This window comes from Leptodactylus fuscus, chromosome 6 (genome assembly GCF_031893055.1).
Source record: "Leptodactylus fuscus isolate aLepFus1 chromosome 6, aLepFus1.hap2, whole genome shotgun sequence".
Classification (NCBI taxonomy): domain Eukaryota; kingdom Metazoa; phylum Chordata; class Amphibia; order Anura; family Leptodactylidae; genus Leptodactylus; species Leptodactylus fuscus.
Genome location: NC_134270.1, coordinates 118,422,626 through 118,446,452, shown reverse-complemented (window position 1 = coordinate 118,446,452; position 23,827 = coordinate 118,422,626). Strand labels below are relative to the sequence as shown.

At 43.2% G+C, this 23,827-nt stretch overlaps 1 protein-coding gene across 2 annotated transcripts; it reads left to right on the top strand.

The window, feature by feature from the left end:
* Positions 1 to 11,797: 11,797 nt before the first annotated feature.
* On the top strand, positions 11,798 to 23,444 carry NMT1 (N-myristoyltransferase 1). Of its 2 annotated transcripts, none has more exons than XM_075277125.1 (12): positions 11,798 to 11,944; positions 17,087 to 17,177; positions 17,478 to 17,622; positions 17,723 to 17,841; positions 17,988 to 18,079; positions 18,171 to 18,287; positions 20,084 to 20,254; positions 21,797 to 21,905; positions 22,308 to 22,478; positions 22,553 to 22,720; positions 22,818 to 22,955; positions 23,074 to 23,444. In XM_075277125.1, the coding sequence occupies exons 1-12, from the start codon at positions 11,835 to 11,837 to the stop codon at positions 23,092 to 23,094; spliced, it is 1,452 nt and encodes a 483-aa protein (XP_075133226.1). In that variant the 5' UTR covers positions 11,798 to 11,834; the 3' UTR covers positions 23,095 to 23,444. The 2 variants fall into 2 exon arrangements, with proteins under 2 accessions (XP_075133226.1, XP_075133225.1); XM_075277124.1 differs by lacking the exon at positions 11,798 to 11,944 and adding an exon at positions 15,064 to 15,178.
* Positions 23,445 to 23,827: the final 383 nt, after the last annotated feature.

Sequence of the window (23,827 nt, the reverse complement as noted above, 5' to 3'; positions counted from 1 at the left end):
ACGTTATCTGTGGTCTATCTCCAACTGCCGCTTTTATATCTGGGTCAAGGGTTAGAATATCCCAGTGGCGCTGCAATATTTTTCTCACTTCCGATGCTCCATTGTCATATGTTCCAATTACACGGACCACATCGTCCGAGCTCTTATTTCTCTCTTTAGCTCTCAACAGTTGGGTGCGATCACTAGCCAAAGAGGATTTGTAAGCCTCTCTTAATATCTCATCTGGATATCCCCGTTTTCGGAAACGGGACCTTAGTTCTGCTGCCTGATCCACAAAGGCCTGCCCCCCAGAACAATTTCTCCTCAGTCTCAGGTATTGGCCACGAGGAATCCCCTTCTTTAGTGGGTACGGGTGACTGCTGTCCCATCTCAAGAAGGAATTCGTGGCTGTACTTTTTCTGTACACCTTTGTTTCAAGTGTGCCATTTAGTCCCCTTGAGATTAATACATCCAGAAATGGGAGCGAAGAACCACCTATTTCATATGTGAATGATAGGCCTATTATATTTTCATTCAGATGTTCAACGAATTTCTGGAAAGATTCAGGCGTACCTCTCCACAAGACCAGCACGTCATCAATGTACCGCGCCCACAGCTCAATTCGATTGGTGAATTCCTCGTACTCCTCCCCAAAAACCACTGTCTCCTCCCACCAGCCCAGGAGCAAGTTCGCATAAGTGGGCGCACATGGATTCCCCATGGCGGTGCCCCTGAGCTGGTGGAAGTGCTGCCCTTTAAAGACAAAGTAGTTATGGGTGAGGGAAAATTCGAGAAGATCGAGGATGAATTGGCTGTGGGCGCGGTACTGATTCCTTCGCGAACGCAAGTAATGGCCAACTGCTCTCATGCCCCATTGATGCGGTATAGATGAATATAAGGCCTCCACATCAATAGAGCACAAGATAACCTCCTCATCCAAGCATACTCCCTCTAGCTTACGTAGTAGGTCAGAGGTATCCTGTATGAATGAGGGGAGAGAAGTCACATACGGTCTAAGCATTTTGTCCAGATATATACCCACATTCTGGCATAAGCTGTTAACACCCGACACTATTGGACGTCCCTTTAGGGGGGACAGGCCTTTGTGGACTTTCGGCAGACAGTAAAAAGTCGCCTCCATTGGATGTAATGGCATCAAAAATTCAAATTCCTTATCAGAAATCAAATTAGACATTTTTGCTTCCACTAGTAAACTACGTAAAGCGCCACTAAATTCCACAGTTGGATTGCTTCGCAGAATCGCATAGTTCTCTTTATTCAGGAGTAAGGACTCACACATCCCAATATATTGGGAGACATTCATAAGCACCACATTGCCCCCCTTATCCGCCGGTTTAATAACCAGCTCCTTGTTGGATTCCAATTTTTTAAGAGCTTCCATTTCTGCTCTATTTAGATTTAGGGGGCAATGCGTGTGCTTAATCTTCTCTAAGTCCGATGTCACCTTACTAAGAAATACATCAATACAGGATATTTCACCTATAGGGGGAAGTTTAGAATTTTTAACCTGAAGATTCGTGAAAGGACCACATCCAGTTGTTTCCCCAACTTCCTCTCCTAAACCAGCTAGCAGTCTTACATCAGGTAACAGATCTACTGAGATACCCAGCTCTGAGCTTAACCTCTCATCCTGTTTACAGAAAAACTTTTTCCACCTAAGTTTTCGGGTGAAGAGATGTAAATCCTTCACCCAATTAAAGACGTCAAGATCAGAGCTGGGAACAAAGGAAAGGCCTCTACTCAAAACACACATCTCGGTTTCAGTAATAGGGATAGAGGACAAATTAATCACTTGGAGCTCTGTTGAGCTTGAGTTGGATTCCGATTCCTCAGGAGGTATGATTGTTCTAAAAAAACCCCTGTCTGTGTCCTACTGCCTCTATCTCGTCCCCTTCCTCTTCCCCTTGTTCTACCTCTGCTTGTTTTAATACGAGTCTCAGAATCAGATCTTTCTGTATCAGTTGAGGAGATATCTGTTTCTCCTCCTTTGAACGTGGATCTATCCCCTATCGTGCTATAAACTTTATTCTCCCTGAAATCTTGTAAGTCTCGTGCGAATTGTTTGTGTTTCCGTTCTTTCAAATGATATTGAAATTTATCAAGCGTATTCTGTAACTGAATTTCCTTTGACCCAAACTCAGATTCACCCTGAAACTTCTTAATTATTTCTAAGTGTTCTTTTAGTTGATTTTCCAACACCTCCAAATGACTTTTCTCCTCCTCCAAAAGCAGCTGAAGCAATCTCAATGAAAAGCCTGTGGCTTCTTTTTCCCACTTGGCTAATAAATTAGCACTCCTAATGCGGTTCGCGGGAAGTAGTCCCACCCTTAGGCCTCTAGGAACTATACCGTTTTTTATATAGTTTTCCAAACTCTGGATCTCCCACCACGAAACTATTTGTTCCTTAAAGGCTGCTGTAAGATCCTTAAATGCCGTATTGAAGGATGGAGTATATCTTTTTTGTACAAAGTTTTTTTCGGAAAATACCTCTTTAGCTTCACTTAGCCATGCCTCTTTGTTCAAACCAACAGACAGCAATCCAGCCATGCTCAGTTATATTGACAAATAAATAAACCAGCAAAAATATCGAGCCCTCACGTCTCCCCAACAATATCTTGGGACGTGATTTGCAACAGGTAAATCAGTTATTTAGCAGCGCACTGATGCATAAAACTTAACATTTATTCATTATTATTATAAAAAGTGCTCACAAACAATGGCTTTAAAAAAATTCCCCTATTGGAGACAATACATAGAACAAATACTCATGTGCTAATGAGTCCACAAAAATAGAGATTTTTTTGGCAATGTCACTTTAAGTGATAACCATAAAGCATACTGACCACCAACTGTTCGTTATAGTCTGCCAATTAAGATGACAAAAATGAACGGTCTTACCAGATGTCAGGAGTGGGAGTCTCATTCAGGACCAGACCCATCACAGGAGGACGTTCAATCCCTGTTGTTTACCTGCCGATGCGTGCTAGCCCCCATTGACTCCCGCCCTGACAAGGGCAGTCCCAAACTAGCCCTCAAGCAAGACCCTAGTTGTCCCTACGCGTTTCACAGTGCAGTAACGCACCGCTCATCAGGGGACCTTACTTTAAGCTGCTAACCGCAGACTCCTCTCATCTCAAACTTATGCCCACAGTGGTAGGACATCTAGATAATTCAATCTCCTAGCGCTCGCTAAGTGTAGTGACACTGGCAGCACCCCTTACTCCAATCAAGAACTTTAAATACCTTTGTGGCGCTCCTCCCCTTACCCGTATTTCCAGGGGGCAAACGGATACCATTCCGATTTTGGCGCCATCTCGCGCATATTCATGACGTCACTCGTATCGACGTACTCCCAGTATTCATGTCCCGCGGGATCGCACTCCCGATCCCGCGCATGCGCAGTAGTTTGCTGCACGGAGCTTGACAACATACTCCGTGCATGCGCAGTAGCGCTTCTCCGTCCATATAGACGTCTGAATGAGGAGAAAAGGGTTTGCACGAATCCAATCAGTGCACTCCAGCAATTCTAAACAAACATATAACCCCTAGTTTCAACAATTTTTTAATATCCCCATCCCCCATACTTTCCTAGGAACGGTGAGTATATTGTGAAACCAACCTCATCCACCTCATTGCTCATTGAGCATTTACTAAACCAAGTACTGTCCCTCTTAATTGGTTGATAGGCATACCCTAAGAATTATACTTTAAGTATTTTACATAGAAACTAGAACTCAGAACTTCATATCATGTAGATCAAAAGGGGTGATCTATAAGATCACTTGTCAATGCAAGTTAGAATATGTAGGCAAAACAAATAGGGAGCTTAGAAGAAGGATTGGTGAGCACCTGGGGGACATACGGAATCAGAGGGATACACCAGTTGCGAGACATGTTAATTCCTGTCATGGGGGTGATTTAAACTGTATACGATTTATGGGTATTGATCTGGTTAAGCCACATCAAAGGGGAGGAGACTGGTCAAAAATGACGTTGCAGCGAGAAGCCAAATGGATATTTAGATTAAAAACGGAGTCTCCACGAGGCTTGAATGAACAACTAAATTATTGTTGTTTCATTTAGGAAATTATTGGGTAATTTCTCTAGCCAAAAACTTTTGACATCTGAGTTCTAGTTTCTATGTAAAATACTTAAAGTATAATTCTTAGGGTATGCCTATCAACCAATTAAGAGGGACAGTACTTGGTTTAGTAAATGCTCAATGAGCAATGAGGTGGATGAGGTTGGTTTCACAATATACTCACCGTTCCTAGGAAAGTATGGGGGATGGGGATATTAAAAAATTGTTGAAACTAGGGGTTATATGTTTGTTTAGAATTGCTGGAGTGCACTGATTGGATTCGTGCAAACCCTTTTCTCCTCATTCAGACGTCTATATGGACGGAGAAGCGCTACTGCGCATGCACGGAGTATGTTGTCAAGCTCCGTGCAGCAAACTACTGCGCATGCGCGGGATCGGGAGTGCGATCCCGCGGGACATGAATACTGGGAGTACGTCGATACGAGTGACGTCATGAATATGCGCGAGATGGCGCCAAAATCGGAATGGTATCCGTTTGCCCCCTGGAAATACGGGTAAGGGGAGGAGCGCCACAAAGGTATTTAAAGTTCTTGATTGGAGTAAGGGGTGCTGCCAGTGTCACTGCACTTAGCGAGCGCTAGGAGATTGAATTATCTAGATGTCCTACCACTGTGGGCATAAGTTTGAGATGAGAGGAGTCTGCGGTTAGCAGCTTAAAGTAAGGTCCCCTGATGAGCGGTGCGTTACTGCACTGTGAAACGCGTAGGGACAACTAGGGTCTTGCTTGAGGGCTAGTTTGGGACTGCCCTTGTCAGGGCGGGAGTCAATGGGGGCTAGCACGCATCGGCAGGTAAACAACAGGGATTGAACGTCCTCCTGTGATGGGTCTGGTCCTGAATGAGACTCCCACTCCTGACATCTGGTAAGACCGTTCATTTTTGTCATCTTAATTGGCAGACTATAACGAACAGTTGGTGGTCAGTATGCTTTATGGTTATCACTTAAAGTGACATTGCCAAAAAAATCTCTATTTTTGTGGACTCATTAGCACATGAGTATTTGTTCTATGTATTGTCTCCAATAGGGGAATTTTTTTAAAGCCATTGTTTGTGAGCACTTTTTATAATAATAATGAATAAATGTTAAGTTTTATGCATCAGTGCGCTGCTAAATAACTGATTTACCTGTTGCAAATCACGTCCCAAGATATTGTTGGGGAGACGTGAGGGCTCGATATTTTTGCTGGTTTATTTATTTGTCAATATAACTGAGCATGGCTGGATTGCTGTCTGTTGGTTTGAACAAAGAGGCATGGCTAAGTGAAGCTAAAGAGGTATTTTCCGAAAAAAACTTTGTACAAAAAAGATATACTCCATCCTTCAATACGGCATTTAAGGATCTTACAGCAGCCTTTAAGGAACAAATAGTTTCGTGGTGGGAGATCCAGAGTTTGGAAAACTATATAAAAAACGGTATAGTTCCTAGAGGCCTAAGGGTGGGACTACTTCCCGCGAACCGCATTAGGAGTGCTAATTTATTAGCCAAGTGGGAAAAAGAAGCCACAGGCTTTTCATTGAGATTGCTTCAGCTGCTTTTGGAGGAGGAGAAAAGTCATTTGGAGGTGTTGGAAAATCAACTAAAAGAACACTTAGAAATAATTAAGAAGTTTCAGGGTGAATCTGAGTTTGGGTCAAAGGAAATTCAGTTACAGAATACGCTTGATAAATTTCAATATCATTTGAAAGAACGGAAACACAAACAATTCGCACGAGACTTACAAGATTTCAGGGAGAATAAAGTTTATAGCACGATAGGGGATAGATCCACGTTCAAAGGAGGAGAAACAGATATCTCCTCAACTGATACAGAAAGATCTGATTCTGAGACTCGTATTAAAACAAGCAGAGGTAGAACAAGGGGAAGAGGAAGGGGACGAGATAGAGGCAGTAGGACACAGACAGGGGGTTTTTTAGAACAATCATACCTCCTGAGGAATCGGAATCCAACTCAAGCTCAACAGAGCTCCAAGTGATTAATTTGTCCTCTATCCCTATTACTGAAACCGAGATGTGTGTTTTGAGTAGAGGCCTTTCCTTTGTTCCCAGCTCTGATCTTGACGTCTTTAATTGGGTGAAGGATTTACATCTCTTCACCCGAAAACTTAGGTGGAAAAAGTTTTTCTGTAAACAGGATGAGAGGTTAAGCTCAGAGCTGGGTATCTCAGTAGATCTGTTACCTGATGTAAGACTGCTAGCTGGTTTAGGAGAGGAAGTTGGGGAAACAACTGGATGTGGTCCTTTCACGAATCTTCAGGTTAAAAATTCTAAACTTCCCCCTATAGGTGAAATATCCTGTATTGATGTATTTCTTAGTAAGGTGACATCGGACTTAGAGAAGATTAAGCACACGCATTGCCCCCTAAATCTAAATAGAGCAGAAATGGAAGCTCTTAAAAAATTGGAATCCAACAAGGAGCTGGTTATTAAACCGGCGGATAAGGGGGGCAATGTGGTGCTTATGAATGTCTCCCAATATATTGGGATGTGTGAGTCCTTACTCCTGAATAAAGAGAACTATGCGATTCTGCGAAGCAATCCAACTGTGGAATTTAGTGGCGCTTTACGTAGTTTACTAGTGGAAGCAAAAATGTCTAATTTGATTTCTGATAAGGAATTTGAATTTTTGATGCCATTACATCCAATGGAGGCGACTTTTTACTGTCTGCCGAAAGTCCACAAAGGCCTGTCCCCCCTAAAGGGACGTCCAATAGTGTCGGGTGTTAACAGCTTATGCCAGAATGTGGGTATATATCTGGACAAAATACTTAGACCGTATGTGACTTCTCTCCCCTCATTCATACAGGATACCTCTGACCTACTACGTAAGCTAGAGGGAGTATGCTTGGATGAGGAGGTTATCTTGTGCTCTATTGATGTGGAGGCCTTATATTCATCTATACCGCATCAATGGGGCATGAGAGCAGTTGGCCATTACTTGCGTTCGCGAAGGAATCAGTACCGCGCCCACAGCCAATTCATCCTCGATCTTCTCGAATTTTCCCTCACCCATAACTACTTTGTCTTTAAAGGGCAGCACTTCCACCAGCTCAGGGGCACCGCCATGGGGAATCCATGTGCGCCCACTTATGCGAACTTGCTCCTGGGCTGGTGGGAGGAGACAGTGGTTTTTGGGGAGGAGTACGAGGAATTCACCAATCGAATTGAGCTGTGGGCGCGGTACATTGATGACGTGCTGGTCTTGTGGAGAGGTACGCCTGAATCTTTCCAGAAATTCGTTGAACATCTGAATGAAAATATAATAGGCCTATCATTCACATATGAAATAGGTGGTTCTTCGCTCCCATTTCTGGATGTATTAATCTCAAGGGGACTAAATGGCACACTTGAAACAAAGGTGTACAAAAAAAGTACAGCCACGAATTCCTTCTTGAGATGGGACAGCAGTCACCCGTACCCACTAAAGAAGGGGATTCCTCGTGGCCAATACCTGAGACTGAGGAGAAATTGTTCTGGGGGGCAGGCCTTTGTGGATCAGGCAGCAGAACTAAGGTCCCGTTTCCGAAAACGGGGATATCCAGATGAGATATTAAGAGAGGCTTACAAATCCTCTTTGGCTAGTGATCGCACCCAACTGTTGAGAGCTAAAGAGAGAAATAAGAGCTCGGACGATGGGGTCCGTGTAATTGGAACATATGACAATGGAGCATCGGAAGTGAGAAAAATATTGCAGCGCCACTGGGATATTCTAACCCTTGACCCAGATATAAAAGCGGCAGTTGGAGATAGACCACAGATAACGTTTCGCCGGGGTAGATCCCTGCAGGATCGTCTGGTGCATAGTCACCTGAATATACAAAAGAATCCAACATGGTTGTCCCCACCAAAGGGTTGCTTTAAATGTAGTGGATGCTCTACCTGCAAAAATCTGGAGACAGGCAGACAATTTTTTTCTGAGGTTCTGAAGAAGGTCTTTGAAATCAGACACTTCATATCATGTAGATCAAAAGGGGTGATCTATAAGATCACTTGTCAATGCAAGTTAGAATATGTAGGCAAAACAAATAGGGAGCTTAGAAGAAGGATTGGTGAGCACCTGGGGGACATACGGAATCAGAGGGATACACCAGTTGCGAGACATGTTAATTCCTGTCATGGGGGTGATTTAAACTGTATACGATTTATGGGTATTGATCTGGTTAAGCCACATCAAAGGGGAGGAGACTGGTCAAAAATGACGTTGCAGCGAGAAGCCAAATGGATATTTAGATTAAAAACGGAGTCTCCACGAGGCTTGAATGAACAACTAAATTATTGTTGTTTCATTTAGGAAATTATTGGGTAATTTCTCTAGCCAAAAACTTTTGACATCTGAGTTCTAGTTTCTATGTAAAATACTTAAAGTATAATTCTTAGGGTATGCCTATCAACCAATTAAGAGGGACAGTACTTGGTTTAGTAAATGCTCAATGAGCAATGAGGTGGATGAGGTTGGTTTCACAATATACTCACCGTTCCTAGGAAAGTATGGGGGATGGGGATATTTAAAAAATTGTTGAAACTAGGGGTTATATGTTTGTTTAGAATTGCTGGAGTGCACTGATTGGATTCGTGCAAACCCTTTTCTCCTCATTCAGACGTCTATATGGACGGAGAAGCGCTACTGCGCATGCACGGAGTATGTTGTCAAGCTCCGTGCAGCAAACTACTGCGCATGCGCGGGATCGGGAGTGCGATCCCGCGGGACATGAATACTGGGAGTACGTCGATACGAGTGACGTCATGAATATGCGCGAGATGGCGCCAAAATCGGAATGGTATCCGTTTGCCCCCTGGAAATACGGGTAAGGGGAGGAGCGCCACAAAGGTATTTAAAGTTCTTGATTGGAGTAAGGGGTGCTGCCAGTGTCACTACACTTAGCGAGCGCTAGGAGATTGAATTATCTAGATGTCCTACCACTGTGGGCATAAGTTTGAGATGAGAGGAGTCTGCGGTTAGCAGCTTAAAGTAAGGTCCCCTGATGAGCGGTGCGTTACTGCACTGTGAAACGCGTAGGGACAACTAGGGTCTTGCTTGAGGGCTAGTTTGGGACTGCCCTTGTCAGGGCGGGAGTCAATGGGGGCTAGCACGCATCGGCAGGTAAACAACAGGGATTGAACGTCCTCCTGTGATGGGTCTGGTCCTGAATGAGACTCCCACTCCTGACATCTGGTAAGACCGTTCATTTTTGTCATCTTAATTGGCAGACTATAACGAACAGTTGGTGGTCAGTATGCTTTATGGTTATCACTTAAAGTGACATTGCCAAAAAAATCTCTATTTTTGTGGACTCATTAGCACATGAGTATTTGTTCTATGTATTGTCTCCAATAGGGGAATTTTTTTAAAGCCATTGTTTGTGAGCACTTTTTATAATAATAATGAATAAATGTTAAGTTTTATGCATCAGTGCGCTGCTAAATAACTGATTTACCTGTTGCAAATCACGTCCCAAGATATTGTTGGGGAGACGTGAGGGCTCGATATTTTTGCTGGTTTATATATTCAAATGTACCCATCACTTTAGAGAGATAAACAACATGCCTCTGTCATATATATCACTTTTGTATCACCATTATCCATTATACACTGGGCATACAGAGCAGACATATCTAACAGAAACATTACCTATCATGCAGTGGCCATACAGAGTGGTTCTCTTTATGGATTGAGTTTTCCTCTACAAAACAACTCATGTTCAAAATAAATCAGGCTTCTCCGTTATCAACAGAGAATCTCCGATAAATCCCCGGCTGAACAGACAGGAAAATATATACTGTTTGTTATTTTAGGCCTTTTTACCCGTATATGTTTTAAAAAAAATGCAATGGAGCACCCCTTTAAGGGCTATATCCATTTCAGGCAAACATTATGTAAACAGGTGAACATGGCTGAATTATGGAAACAGCCTATTACAGCTGAGTTCAGCTGTATGCATAATGTTTGCCCAGAAACAGTATAGTTTAGTGTACTCCTATTTACCTCTATGGGAAACAGCATAGGACAATCACATTTGATGGCTGAAATAGGAATACCCCTTTAAACAAACAAACAAAAAAGTTATACTCACGTTACATTACTTCCTGATCTCGTCCCCATCATGCAGGAATCGCCCAATCAGTGGCCACTAGAGATGAGCGAACACTGTTCGGATCAGCCGATCTGAACAGCACGCTCCCATAGAAATGAATGAAAGCACCTGTGACGCTGACTTTGCCGGCGGCCGGCCGGCTTCACAGATGCTTCCATTCATTTCTATGGGAGCGTGCTGTTCGGATCGGCTGATCCGAACAGTGTTCGCTCATAGAGATGAGTGACCACACGGTAACCCACCTAAGTCAGTGATTGGCTGAGTAGTGTTTCCTGCGTGTCGGGAGAGCGGGGTTGGAACAGGACCTGCAGGAATTGGACAGGCGAGTGTTCTTTTTTTTTTTTTTTTAATAGACTATAATTTCCTGCTAGAAAAAAAATAGTCAACTGGACAATTATGTTAAAGGGGTTGCACAGTATTAGAAGACATGGCTGATTTCTTGTTCTTCTCAGGAAATGACATCACATCTGCTGGTCACCTGGCAATGCTGCGGGTCAACCTCATTCATTTTAATGGGGCTGAGTTATGGCTTTGTCATGTGACCAACGAATTTGAGGTAATTTCCTGAGAAGTGGAAAATTATCTGTGTTTTCTAATCCCACACAACCCCTTTAAGGCCCGGTTCACATCTGTGCATGGGTTTCCATTTGGGGAGTTCCCCCCCCCCCCCTTCCCCAAACGGAAATCTAATCCACATAAAAAAGCGGTTACCTTAGGATGCATGGGGACCCCAAAGACATACACCATAATGGGGTATGTGTGGTTTCCGTGCCAAAAACGCAGAGAGAAAAGTGCTGCTTGCATGCGGAGAGGGGAACAGAATGAGCCGAATGCAGATATCAACTGGGCCTGAGCGCCTATACACTATACAGCAGGGGTAGGGAACGTACGGCTCTCCAGCTGTTGCAAGACTACAACTCCCAGCATGCATACTGTCTCTGCTGTTCTTGGAACTCCCATGGAAGTGAATGGAGCATGTTGGGAGTTGTAGTTTCACAGCAGCTGGAGAGCCGAAGGTTCCCTAACCCTGCTATACAGCATAAAGGGCATACTGCAGATTTCTGCATTGGTATACTCATTCATAAATATATATATCTATTCATTCATTCATTTAGCACACAATATTGCTAGGCTGCCATTCATGGCCCACTTGAGTTACAGTATTGCAGTGTGCGAAGGACAGGTCCATGTGATGCAGATACCATATAGATTTATGTGTATGAGGCCTACACCTGATTTCCAACTGCACCATGTAGACAGAAGCCAACTATATCACTTGCAAGTCATCAAGACAAGGCCATTTTCTCTGTTTACTGTGGCTGAAACCTGCCATTACAATAATAGCAAGCAGGTTATACCCCGTCCACACCTCACAGACGTTGTACTGTATAAGGCAGAATAGACGTTAGGGGTTAAAGAAGACTGGGTGTGTACTTAGATAAACTACAACCCCCAGAAGGCCATCGCCCCGACAGCGATAGAAGTGATAGCTTAGGTGTTCGCAAAGCTTCATGGGAATTGTTGTTTTTGTGCCGGTTCATTCAGTCAGCGAAAGGCGTCCTTCACTACAATCACCGACATGCTTTGCGGTGGGCAGCCAATAGCCGCTTTCCATCCTACCCCTAACCCGGCTTCGGATTAAAGATGGCGGATCAGAGTGAGACAGCAGCAGGCGACCGGTTGGACGATGATGAAAACGGACACGGACATTGCAGCGACTGCGAGAACGAGGAGAAGCACAGCCTCAACCGGGGGTAACGTTATAGTCTGTCCTAGGCTCCCCGGTGTCCCGTCCCACAGTGGCTATTAATGCACGGTTCCCTGGCTCGTTATGTGTCCCGCCTCTGCCCCTTCCTGATTGGCTGCGCTCATGGGGATACCGTGTCCTGATTGGCTGTTTCTGTTGTCAGTCAAGGATAAGACTAGGAATTAAAGCCGAAAACGGGTGTAAGGCGGAGTATTTGTTAGCCCGGGCCATTATGCTTCATACAGGTTACAGGTAACCTGCATGTGTAATGGAAGCTAGTGCTGGTCAGTGGGATAAGAGCCCTGGATGGATTATGTGCAGGACACCTGTTTTATTATGGTGGCTATGGCCCATCCCTTGTGTCTGAGGCTTTGTGATCTATTCCTTAAGAGCTAGCAGCAGGGTCCAGGTCTACATGTGACCAGATTGTAATAAGAATTGTATGACTTTCACTCTATCTGAAGATCCACCCTTAGATATTACACTGTTTATCAGTACTACTGTGTCTGGCTGTGATCCCAGCTTATACCCTACACATACTATAGAATATAGCACTACTCAGTCATGACTGCTTAGGCCTCTGAGATCTGACTACCTTCAATCCCTCACGCTGCTGTGCTTATAGTAACTATATCACCCTTGGACATGTCATGTGTTTGTGTGTCCATACCAGCACAAAGACACCATCAACAAGGATGGGCGTGTGCAATGAGATCGTTGTATTGACATAAGCGCAAGATCGGTGGGGTCTGACCAATAGGACCACCCATGTGTCCCATGAATGAGGAGCCGTTCTCAGTGGAGATATGGCCACGTCTGTAGTCATTCTGTATTGCAGACTATGAGAGAGATGGATACCTAGCTTATATAGACAGACTTAGACTAGGGCTTGCCCATTGTTTTTCCCAGTCATAGATTTCCAAAACGCCAATTGAATTGAGATGAACAGATGACCACACACAGACCAAATCTGGCCATTTCTTATAGTTTGGGGAATGGGAATCCAGTTGCCCACTCGCTACTGACCCCACATTTATGACTAGAACTGGGGTTAGTGTGCGGTTTCCTAATCCTGACATCATATAATAGCAAGTTTATCTGCAGTCCTAATAAAAAGCCCATGTTACACTATATGGCGCTCAGCTCTGCTTCATCTGTATGTGTAATGAGATTCAGTGTTATTCCAAGGGATCAGTGTCCGGCAAGAGATTATATATGTGACACCTGTCTTATTGCGATTATACCCAGCCTGTTATCCTGTACAACGTTTCAGTCACTGTCTGCGTTCCATGATGATCCATGTTAATAACCATGAGGCAGCTTTGTCACTCTATGGGATTACCCTGCAGTTAAAGAATTGTATTGTCTACGACATTTATGGTGTATCTGCTGGGGTCCCCTGACCCATATTTTACCTGACGGAAGTGTCTGTCACCTGTTCTCCCAATAATCGGGGAAGCCATAAGACCATTCTAAATACACACATATTAGTATATACAGTAGATATAATAGGATGTTATCTTAAAATCTTCTTTAATAGGAATCTGTACACAGAATAGCATATCACCCCAGCCCTGCACATAGATTAGTAGGGGTCTCCTGGATCATGGTGTTTTCCGCTGGTGAATTGATGCCGTTGTTATTGAGATATCATGTTTTTTATTGATATGTAAATGAGGCCTATAAAGCAGTGAGGGCGTTACGTTGGCCTATTTTGAGCAATGGGAATGCCCTCATTGCTCGATGGAGCTTATTGGCATATTGATAATCTTGGCAAAGGGGGAAGTGCCATTTGTTTCAGTTGACCCTAACCTATGTTTGCAGGGCTGGGGATATATGCAGGCTTCTGGTGATAGAATACCTTTAGATATAGCCATCACTGCTCTATCAGGGCTCAATGTCCCTTTTACATAACTGGGGATGTTTTGCCATTGAGGTGCCTGGGAAAGCTGGGTGTCTGTCTCTGAGGTCTGTAATGACAACCATTTTTGTTGCCATTCAGCCTTTCCAAGTACAAATGAATGGCCTGAGATAAAAAGGGGAAGAAATGAAATGGGTTACTAAGGAGGCAAAGGGTGGAGCTGTTATCCATAGTAGCCAATGGCAGATGAGAGCTGCCATCTTATCGGTGGCATCACCGTTCATATTATCCATGGCAGGTATAGCTGGCTGCCCTCCTCATTGTCCTCCATGTGCTTCTCTCCTGCTCATGTACTGAATACATTCCCCTCCCATGTGGAAGCCTCTGGTGGTTATAGCAGTTATTGTCACAGTTGTGTCCTCGTGACATGCAGCGTGTTTAGGAGATAGTCACACTTCCTGATTTTGTGTCTGTACAAGGCAAACCATTTCCAGCACTTTATTGCTTCCTATTGTCCCTTTTTCTGTTCATCATGTGACTAGCACAATGAAGTCTTTCCTATTTACTATGGTCTATTCTTTCATTTAGTATTTGAATAACACCCCCCTCCCCCCCATGTAAATGTAATTTCTGGTGAAAAAAAATGTATCTGCTCCCTGGTTATTTCTGTGCTATAGAAAGCTGGGTGATACCCAGGTCTGCAGAGTCAGAAAAAAGGAGCCGTCTTCAAAATGGAATGAATGATTAATTATGCTATACCATTATTAATATTGTATAATTAGATACATGGTTTGTTACATTTGTACCTTCATAGGAATCAATAACTGGCTTTTTACTGAATTAGAAGATCTTTACTGCTTCTGTCTGACCAGGGCTGTGAGCCATTTATGGAGACGGTCTATAGTTTGGCCTACCACCTCTACAGCCCTGGTGATAACCCATTCAGTTGCCTTTTGATATACCATAGTAGTCAACACCCAGCTTTCTGTCCCACATCATAGTGTAGTATGAATATTGTATTTCCTTACTAGGGTGATTTGTCATTCAGGAGTCTAGTGAAGTTGTAATGGTGCCCTTGTTGGGTTTTACCCAGCTTTCCCAGAAATAGAAGTGGAGTAAAATATCAGCAGTCTCTTACTGAATTATCACATGGTACTTATGTGGATGGAGACAGCTTCAAATGCTGTAAAGGTGTTTGTGCTTGCACCATTTTTTAGTTTGAGTACCCCTCCTCCCTTGATCACATGGCTCAGACCCAATCGGCTGAGTACTGCCCTGTGTCTCTGGCACTGTCTCGCTGTGCATCTGTCACATGAAATGGGACTTTAAATAGGGCTCCATTCCACATCGCCAGCTCAGGGACTCTAATAGGATTAGCAGGTATGTTTACCCTGTGTGTGTAGAATTTCTGTTCTGTGTCTTCATTACTCCCGTCCGTATTCACCTAGTGAGTATACAGTAGTTTTATCCTGCCCTCTAGATCTGGGGTTGTCTTTCTGAATTTCTCTTTTCCACTAATGGAAGTGATATTATATGGCATCAGCTTCTGATCAATGGGATTCTCACTTCCTTGCACTCCTATGTTCCTGGCCGCCTATGCAGGAAACTGTTCACTGTGCGGTTTTTGGAGTCAGCAGAAGTTAAGCTACCAGTTATTCAAATTGTTAGGGAATATGCACAGCTATGTACTGAGTCAGATTAGTCATTGCTAGATATGTAATTGATCATATTGATAAAAAAAAAAAAACCCTTAAGGTCGCCATACACATTGATTTTTGGCAGGATTGTCCAACTGTCTAACAAATGCGGTGCCAAAACTCTCCTTTGAGGTCATATCTGGTAAAGAAAAATCAGGGACATATTAGATTCTTTGTTTCTGCAACAGATAACCATGTGCTAGAGCAGTGATTTTCAACCTTTTTTGAGCCGCGGCACACTTTTTACACTTAAAAAATCCCGGGGCACACCACCAACCAAAATGGCACAAAATGACACTAAAACAGTACATATTATACATATAGTTAATAATATAGATTCTAAATGGTTGATTCTTTGGTTGAAATAAACTGCCGCAAAATCTGCAACAAAAACGCTGCGTTTATGCAACGTGGGGCCTCAGCCTTACGCCTCCTGCATACAAGTGGCACGCATGTGCTTTTCACTGATATAAACATTAAAAATTAATTGACAGGGCCACAAATGCAGACAGATATAGGGTATGTATAGGACAGATATAGGGTAGGTATAGGACAGATATAGGCTATATAAATTGGATAGATATAGGGTAGTTATAGTACAGATATAGGACCTGCTCTATAATTTTCAGCTCTTCAATTTGGCCCAGATACACAGTCACAAAAAGAATGGCTGTATATATGGGTCCTTAGAAATGTATAGGTCTGTACTCTTATCCACAGTTGTGTATAAAAAGTCTGGTCATGTATATTACAGGTTACAACTCAATGTGCCTCATATTAATAGCAGTGAACCCCATCCTGTCCCTCACATTAACCCCCTGTGTGCTTTACATAAGGGATACTGATATGTGAGACATATGGAGGTGATAATTAAGTAAATATCTTCATTATATAGTACCCCCATATGTCACACATGTTATTAACTCTTATGTGAGCCACACAGGAGTTAATATGAGGGACATGATGGGGTTAATTGCTATTAATGTGAGGCACATGGAGTTACTAAAACTAAAGTAATAATCCCAAATGCCTGACATTAATGAGAATAGTTACTAACCTGGTGTTTTCTTTTACTTTCACTTTGTTCAGCTTCCTCTCCTCCTCTCCTATTCAGGGCTGCAGACGGCAGGAGCTCCTCCTCACATGTAGCAGCAGGTCCAAGGAGCCCTTATCCTGTGCAGTGAGAGGCTCACCTCTGATTGGTGGGCAGGGAGAGAAGGGGGCGTGTCCTACACCTCAGCTCTAGCTAGCAGAGCAGTGAAGGGACGCTCCGTCTACATTTACACGGGGACTGGCTGCTGTGCCAGCAAAATAGGTCTCCCGTGCCAATCTTGGCATGCGTCTGGGGAACTTTCCCCGCGGCACACCCGACCATGTGTCACGGCACACTAGTGTGCCGCGGCACACTGGTTGAAAATCACTGTGCTAGAGGGGTCTAGAAGTGGCTTATTACCTTTTCTGAATTAAAAAGGCATGTAAGGAAGGAATGGCTTCAGCCATCAGGTTTTTTGAAGGTCTAAGGGTCCCTCATTTCCAGAGTCTCAGTTAAAAATTAAGTATTCATGAATTTTCTTGTATTTTGATCTTTTAGTGGGGGCGATGACACTGGAGTCAAGAAAAAGAAGAAACAGAAGCGTAAGAAAGATAAGGGAGGAGATAAGTTGGATCCTGCTGACGCTCCGGTGAGGATACTTGGAATTATTCCTTTCCTACATGAAAGAAAGGGGAAATGTTTCTAACTGCGGTATAGGGAAATCACTAGTGCCCTATGAGGCTGGCACTTCAATTGCGGATATTTTGACCTACTGGTATCCAGTATGCAAACTTAGAGACAGCAACCCTATTACATAATATTGTGTTGGTGATTGGACCTTCATATACAGGGATCTCCATGGCAGAATATGAGTCAGTTGTGTTGGCCGCTGCCTGTGCCAGGGCATCTTTGAATAAACGTGGACCTCTTCTCTTGACTTCATATTCAGGTGAACACTCTCCCTGCTGAGAAGATCCAGGAGATCCAGAAGGCCATTGAGTTGTTTTCTGTGGGACAGGGGCCAGCCAAAACCATGGAAGAGGCTAGCAAAAGAAGCTATCAGTTTTGGGACACACAGCCTGTACCAAAGTTAGGTGAGAATATAGTGAACAATCCATGAAGGACCCATGTCCTTTATAATCCAACAAACTTGGCTTTCCCTTACCCTTCTCTAATAGTCATGTTTTCTCACAGGGGAAGTGGTGAACACACATGGCCCCATTGAGCCAGACAAGGACAATATCCGCCAGGAGCCATACAGTCTTCCACAGGGTTTCACTTGGGATGCTTTGGATTTAGGAGATCGGGCAGTGGTAAGTAATTGTCCTACATGTCCCTTCTATTCACCCTCTCGTTTGTGGTCACTATGCTTGTCTGCCACTCGCTTGTGCTACCCTATAAGGAGCAAATAACATGTCCTGTGCATCCATTATGACTGGTTACTTCTTGTCGCCAACAGTTGAAGGAACTATACACTCTGCTGAATGAGAACTACGTGGAGGATGATGATAACATGTTCCGTTTTGACTACTCACCAGAGTTTCTATTGTGGTGAGCCTTTTTGTTTTCTATGTCTTCTTTTGTACCTTCTCTACTGTGTCCACTTCCTACATTGATGATTTGTGTGATTTTTGTCTGGCAGGGCCCTGAGACCTCCTGGATGGCTGCCACAGTGGCACTGTGGAGTGAGGGTTATCTCCAGCAAAAAATTAGTGGGATTTATCAGCGCTATCCCAGCCACCATGAAAATATATGACCTGTAAGTAACGCTTAATTTTTGAAAGCTTGCTAACCCTTTTATCTGCAAATACATCCAAAGCAGTGTTAAATACTCAGTTCTCTTGTCCACTCTTTGCTTGACTTTATTTTTCTTGCTGCTCCTTATATTGTTTTTGTATATGCAGTGAATCTGTAGACAAACTACATTTGCAATGATTCATCTGCTTGCTTTCACTCTCTGTGTCCCCCCCCCCCCCTCCTTCTCCACTCTCCCCTGCAATAAAATCACATGTAATAAATCACTCCCAGGTCATGTGCTGCTGTGATGTTTCGGTTACTGCCTGAACGCTCACAAGGGTAGGGAGGGTTTAGTGAGCTTGAAAATGAAACATCACTCAAAGGTCATTGACCTGAAAATAAATCAGATAAACAGTGCTGAATTTAGGATCTTTATTAGGAAGTGTTTTGTATTGATGCATCCTGTATTTGGGACATAATTTTTAAAAAACTGGGTAAAGAATTTTATTTTTTTTTAACTTTGTTTTTAACCACTTCCGGACCGCCCATAGACTATATACGTCTGGGAAGTGGTTTCCTTGTTCTGACAGGACATGCCAGTACGTCCTGTCAGAACACAGCAGCTGCACGAGATCGTGCAAATGCTGAAAATGGGAGCCGGCTGTAACTTCAGCCGGAGCTCTCAGAGAGATGGCAGGGAAGATTTATTACCTCCCCTGCCTTCTCGATCGCTGTGTATACAGAGCTCAATGCGCGCTGTATACACATCTATGGGCGCCGCCATCATGCGGCCGCCCTCTGACCCAGCGGTCACGTGATCCACTGGGATCAGTGTCTTCCAAGAGCTGGTGGGTCCTACAGGACCCAGATCAGCTCTGTATACTGTGTATACAGCGTGCAGAAGGCTGTATTCCTCTTACAACTGGGGCTAATGTACCAGCTCCAGTTGCAGGGAAAATCAGCCTCCCTATCAAAGAAAAAAGTGATCAAATGTCCCCAAAGGTCTATTATGACCTTATGGGGACACAATCTGAAAAAAATATATATACAAAAAATTAATAAAAAAAAGTTTTTTATAAAATTAAATTTATTTAAAAAAATAAGTAAAATAATACGCCAATAAAATGCCGTTATTAAAGGTTATAGCCCCACCCCCAACAACACCATAGAAAATAAAAATTACCGTAATGGAGAGGAAAAACTATTTTATAAAGTTTTTCAGTTGTACTTTGTGTTATGAAATAATAAAAAAAAAAAGAAAAGTGAAAACGACACAATTTCCCTCCTATTTTGTTTATATTTTCCCAGATATAAAAAAATTAAAACACATTCGAAAATAAAACCAACATAAAAATTAAACCCTATGTGTTCCAGAAAAAAGACACAAAAATTAGTTGAATGAGACGTATGAGAAAAACGTTACAGCCCTCTAAACCGCACATACAAAATAAACCTGAAATGTGTCTGGTCCTGGACCACAAATTGCCTTTGGTGTCCATTGATAACAGAACAGGAAAAAAGAAAAGCCCTGACTGAGATATAAACCTAGCTTAACATGCACAGAACCAGGTAGATAAATGTTTCATCCTGCTTCTTGCAGACTATGGCACATACACTATATACAACCAACAGCGCTATTGCATCAGGCGTTGAATAGATGGCATGGCAACTTGCCCACCTGTCTTACATTATATTTCCCTCCACTGTTTGTGAATTTCAGATGACAATGTTACATGCTATTGTTTTACATTTTATTGTTTATCCGCCATATATTTCACACATAAGATGTTTTTAAAATTGTCTTCCATTTTAAACCAGATCTAAGAAAATGGTTGAGATCAACTTTCTTTGTGTTCACAAAAAGTTGCGTTCTAAGAGAGTGGCTCCAGTTCTGATCCGTGAGATAACACGCCGAGTCCACATGGAGGGGATCTTCCAAGCCGTCTACACTGCGGGCGTAGTTTTACCCAAACCAGTAGCCACATGCAGGTATATCATATTTTTACATTAAATGTTATGTTATTATTATTATTTATTTATATAGCACCATTAATTCCATGGTGCTGTACATTTGGGGGTTACATACAATACACAGAATATACAGGTAGATATAATGCTAACAATGACCGACTGGCACAGTGGGGTAGAGGGCCCTGCCCGCGAGGGCTTACAATCTATGAGGGAAGGGGGGTGTGTTATAGTATAGCACCTATAAACATATATGCCGATTATATATTATTATTATGTACATACTGTTATTTATGGTAGACTCTCAAATGGACGCCCGAGGATCAAATCATTCTGTGCATGTTCAGTTTCCTGTTGCAGAACTCTATAGAACTAATCCTTCTTTGTGGCTTTACCTTGTCTAGTGTAAGAAGGCTTTACCCTCATTTGTTTTGTTTTCTCCCCAAGATGGCTGCAATAATCCATTCAGTCTCAATAATGTCTTAAGAGCTCCCATAAAAATTAAGAAAATTAGTGCGGCCACCTCTGTGGATAAGCCACAAATGTCTGCAATGGATTACTTTTTTTTTTTTTTTTTTGGGGGGGGGGGTCAATTTTGATCACCTATCCTTTATTAGATTGTAGGGGAGTCCAAAACCTAGCACCCCTGAGTCGTATGCATCAGCTGCAAGTTCTGCACTTAGCTGAACATTCCCTTTAAATAAATAAGTTATTGCTATCGCTCTACACTGGGTGGTCAGGTTGGCATAATAAATGTTCGATTCATAGATTCAGTTAATAAAATTAGGGCTTTTGAATTACACTAACTGGGCGTCAGACATTGACCCCACCAACCTGAACACCCTAAATGCAATTTTATCTCAATGTCTGAATACAACCACCCTTATTTCCTATTATACCCCTCCTTTTAATGGGCTTTTAGATGCTTTCATAGGGCTGGGCAATTAATTTTATTTCCATTTTAAAGGAATTCAATTTTTTTTTTTAATTTTTTTTTTTTTTAGAATGGTGAAATTGAACTTAGTGCTGTCCCGGCATGTTTTATAAGTTTCATGTAGACTTTCTCCTCCTGCTATAAACTACCATTAACAGATTCTTTACTGTAGTCAATAGTGGGGTGGTAGGACGAGAGAAGCATCAGTTAAATCTGGTTCACATGTGAGTTCGGTATTCCGTTTAGGGAGTCTGCTTGGGGCCCCCCCAAACTGAATACTGAACGCATTGACAAGCGGTGAGCTTATGAAAGCACACGGACACCATAGACTATAACGGGGTCCTTGTGTTTTCTGAACATGCGGAGTGAAATGTCCTTCATAAACTAATTTCCTCTCCGCATGACTCGTGTGGACACCGCATGGAAAACACACAGACCCCATTAAGTCTATGGGGTCCGTGTGCTTTCATTGCTCACCGCTTGTCAGTATGTTCAGTATTCCGTTTGGAGGGTACCCAAGCAGACTCCCCGAACGGAACACCGAATGCAGATGTGAACCAGGCCTCATTGTGCCAGCTTGCTGAATTTTTTTTTTTTTTTTTTTTCTTTTTGTTCTCTCTGATCTTCAGGTACTGGCACAGATCACTAAACCCTCGCAAGCTGATAGAGGTAAAGTTCTCTCACCTAAGCCGTAACATGACCATGCAGAGGACTATGAAGTTATACCGGCTGCCTGAGGTAAGAATTGGCTGTATACAACATCCTATGTGGTTAAGTAAGAAACTACCATTGCTCTATCCCAGGGGTCCTCAAACTGCGGCCCACGGGCCACATGCGGCCCGCCAAGCACTTCTGTCTGGCCCCGCCGACAACGCCGGCAGGCGTGCATTTATAATGAAGCTCCTGGGGAGCTCGGGCCAGGCCATGGAGCGCACTTCACTTTACCTATTGGAGGGCACCGCTCCTGATGTCTGTGCGACCTGCTCTGCCTCCGGCCCACTGTTTAAAAAGTTTGAGGACCTCTATCCAGTGTCAAATACCCAGAGTTTTCACCAGAGAGAATACCTTAGACTCATATTGCTGTTCTGTGTGCTTTTTTGTTGTTGTTTTTAATGATTTACATTTATTTGTACATTGAAGGCTCCTAAAAGTGTTGGTCTGAAGCCTATGGAACTCCATCACATCCCAGCGGTGCACAAGCTTCTAGCCAGTTACCTATCTCAGTTTAACCTGGCTCCAGTGATGAATGAAGAGGAGGTTCAGCACTGGCTGCTTCCACAGGAAAACATCATAGACACCTACGTTGTGGAGGTAAATGAAGAAACCTGTCTCCTTCTAGGGAGAGATGTTAAGCATGTAATGACTGATGTGATTTCTGTCTGTAGACGCCCGAAGGAGAAATAACCGACTTCCTGAGCTTCTACACATTGCCCTCAACCATCATGAATCATCCCACACACAAGAGCTTAAAAGCTGCATATTCTTTCTACAACGTTCACACCACAACGCCTCTGGTCGACCTCATGAATGATGCTCTAATATTGGCCAAATCTGTAAGTTTGGAAGGGTGTTATAATGGCCAGGTTGTCGGGAGAGTCTTGTCCTGTCTGTGCAGACATATATGCAACTCTTATTCCTTACTATTTGCAGAAAGGATTTGATGTTTTCAATGCTCTGGATCTTATGGAGAACAAAACTTTCCTTGAGAAACTTAAATTTGGCATTGGAGATGGGAATCTTCAGTATTACCTGTATAATTGGAAGTGTCCCAGCATGGGGCCAGAGAAGGTATGATAGTATTAACCACAGGGTACACACATACTATTATATGTAGAGACTTGTGATGCCTTCTGTGTCTCCTCATAAGATAAGCAGTGTGATTAACCCCATCTTTTCTCCCTCCCAGGTTGGTCTGGTTTTACAGTAATTACCCTCCTCCCTGTATCTAATGGGGGGACAGGGAGTATAAGAGGCCGCCAGCTGCTCATCATGGCAGAGGTTGGACACACAAGAGTGCAGCCCCAAGAAGGAGTGCAGGATTTGTTGGTGCCGCTCTTGAACACATCATGCTGATGTAATATGGGAGGGAGGCTTCAGGTTCATGGAAGTACAAAGCAGGGAGCTTTCTCTAGCCTGGCTTGACTAAAGGATATTTCAGGGTTTTCTCTTCTCTCTTCCCACTGCTGTGAATATAAAATTGCGACCACTCTTCCCTTCCTGCTGCCATCCGAATTGAAACGGAGTTGTGGCTGAATATTAAAGTATATATTATATATATGTAACCTGACCCTTTGTTTTCTTTCATGTTAAAGTTCTTCCACACAAAACTCGCCCAACCATTTTTATTTTATTTTTTTTTATTTTATTTTTTTAAATGGATTTTGCATTGTGCACTGGAGCACAGTCATGCTGGAACAGAAAAGGGCCTTCCCTAAACTTCTCCCATTAAGTTGGAAGCGTACAACTGCCCAAAAGGCCTTAGTATGCTGAAACAGTCAGATGTCCCTCTGCTAAAACTGAAGGGCCTAGGCCTGTGATGGCCAACCCATGGCACGGGTGCCAAAGGTGGCAGTCAGAGACCTCCATTGGGCACTCATCTGTGTGACAGATTATGCTGTGTGGGGGCCACTATGCAGCAGATTATGCTGTGTGGGGGCCAC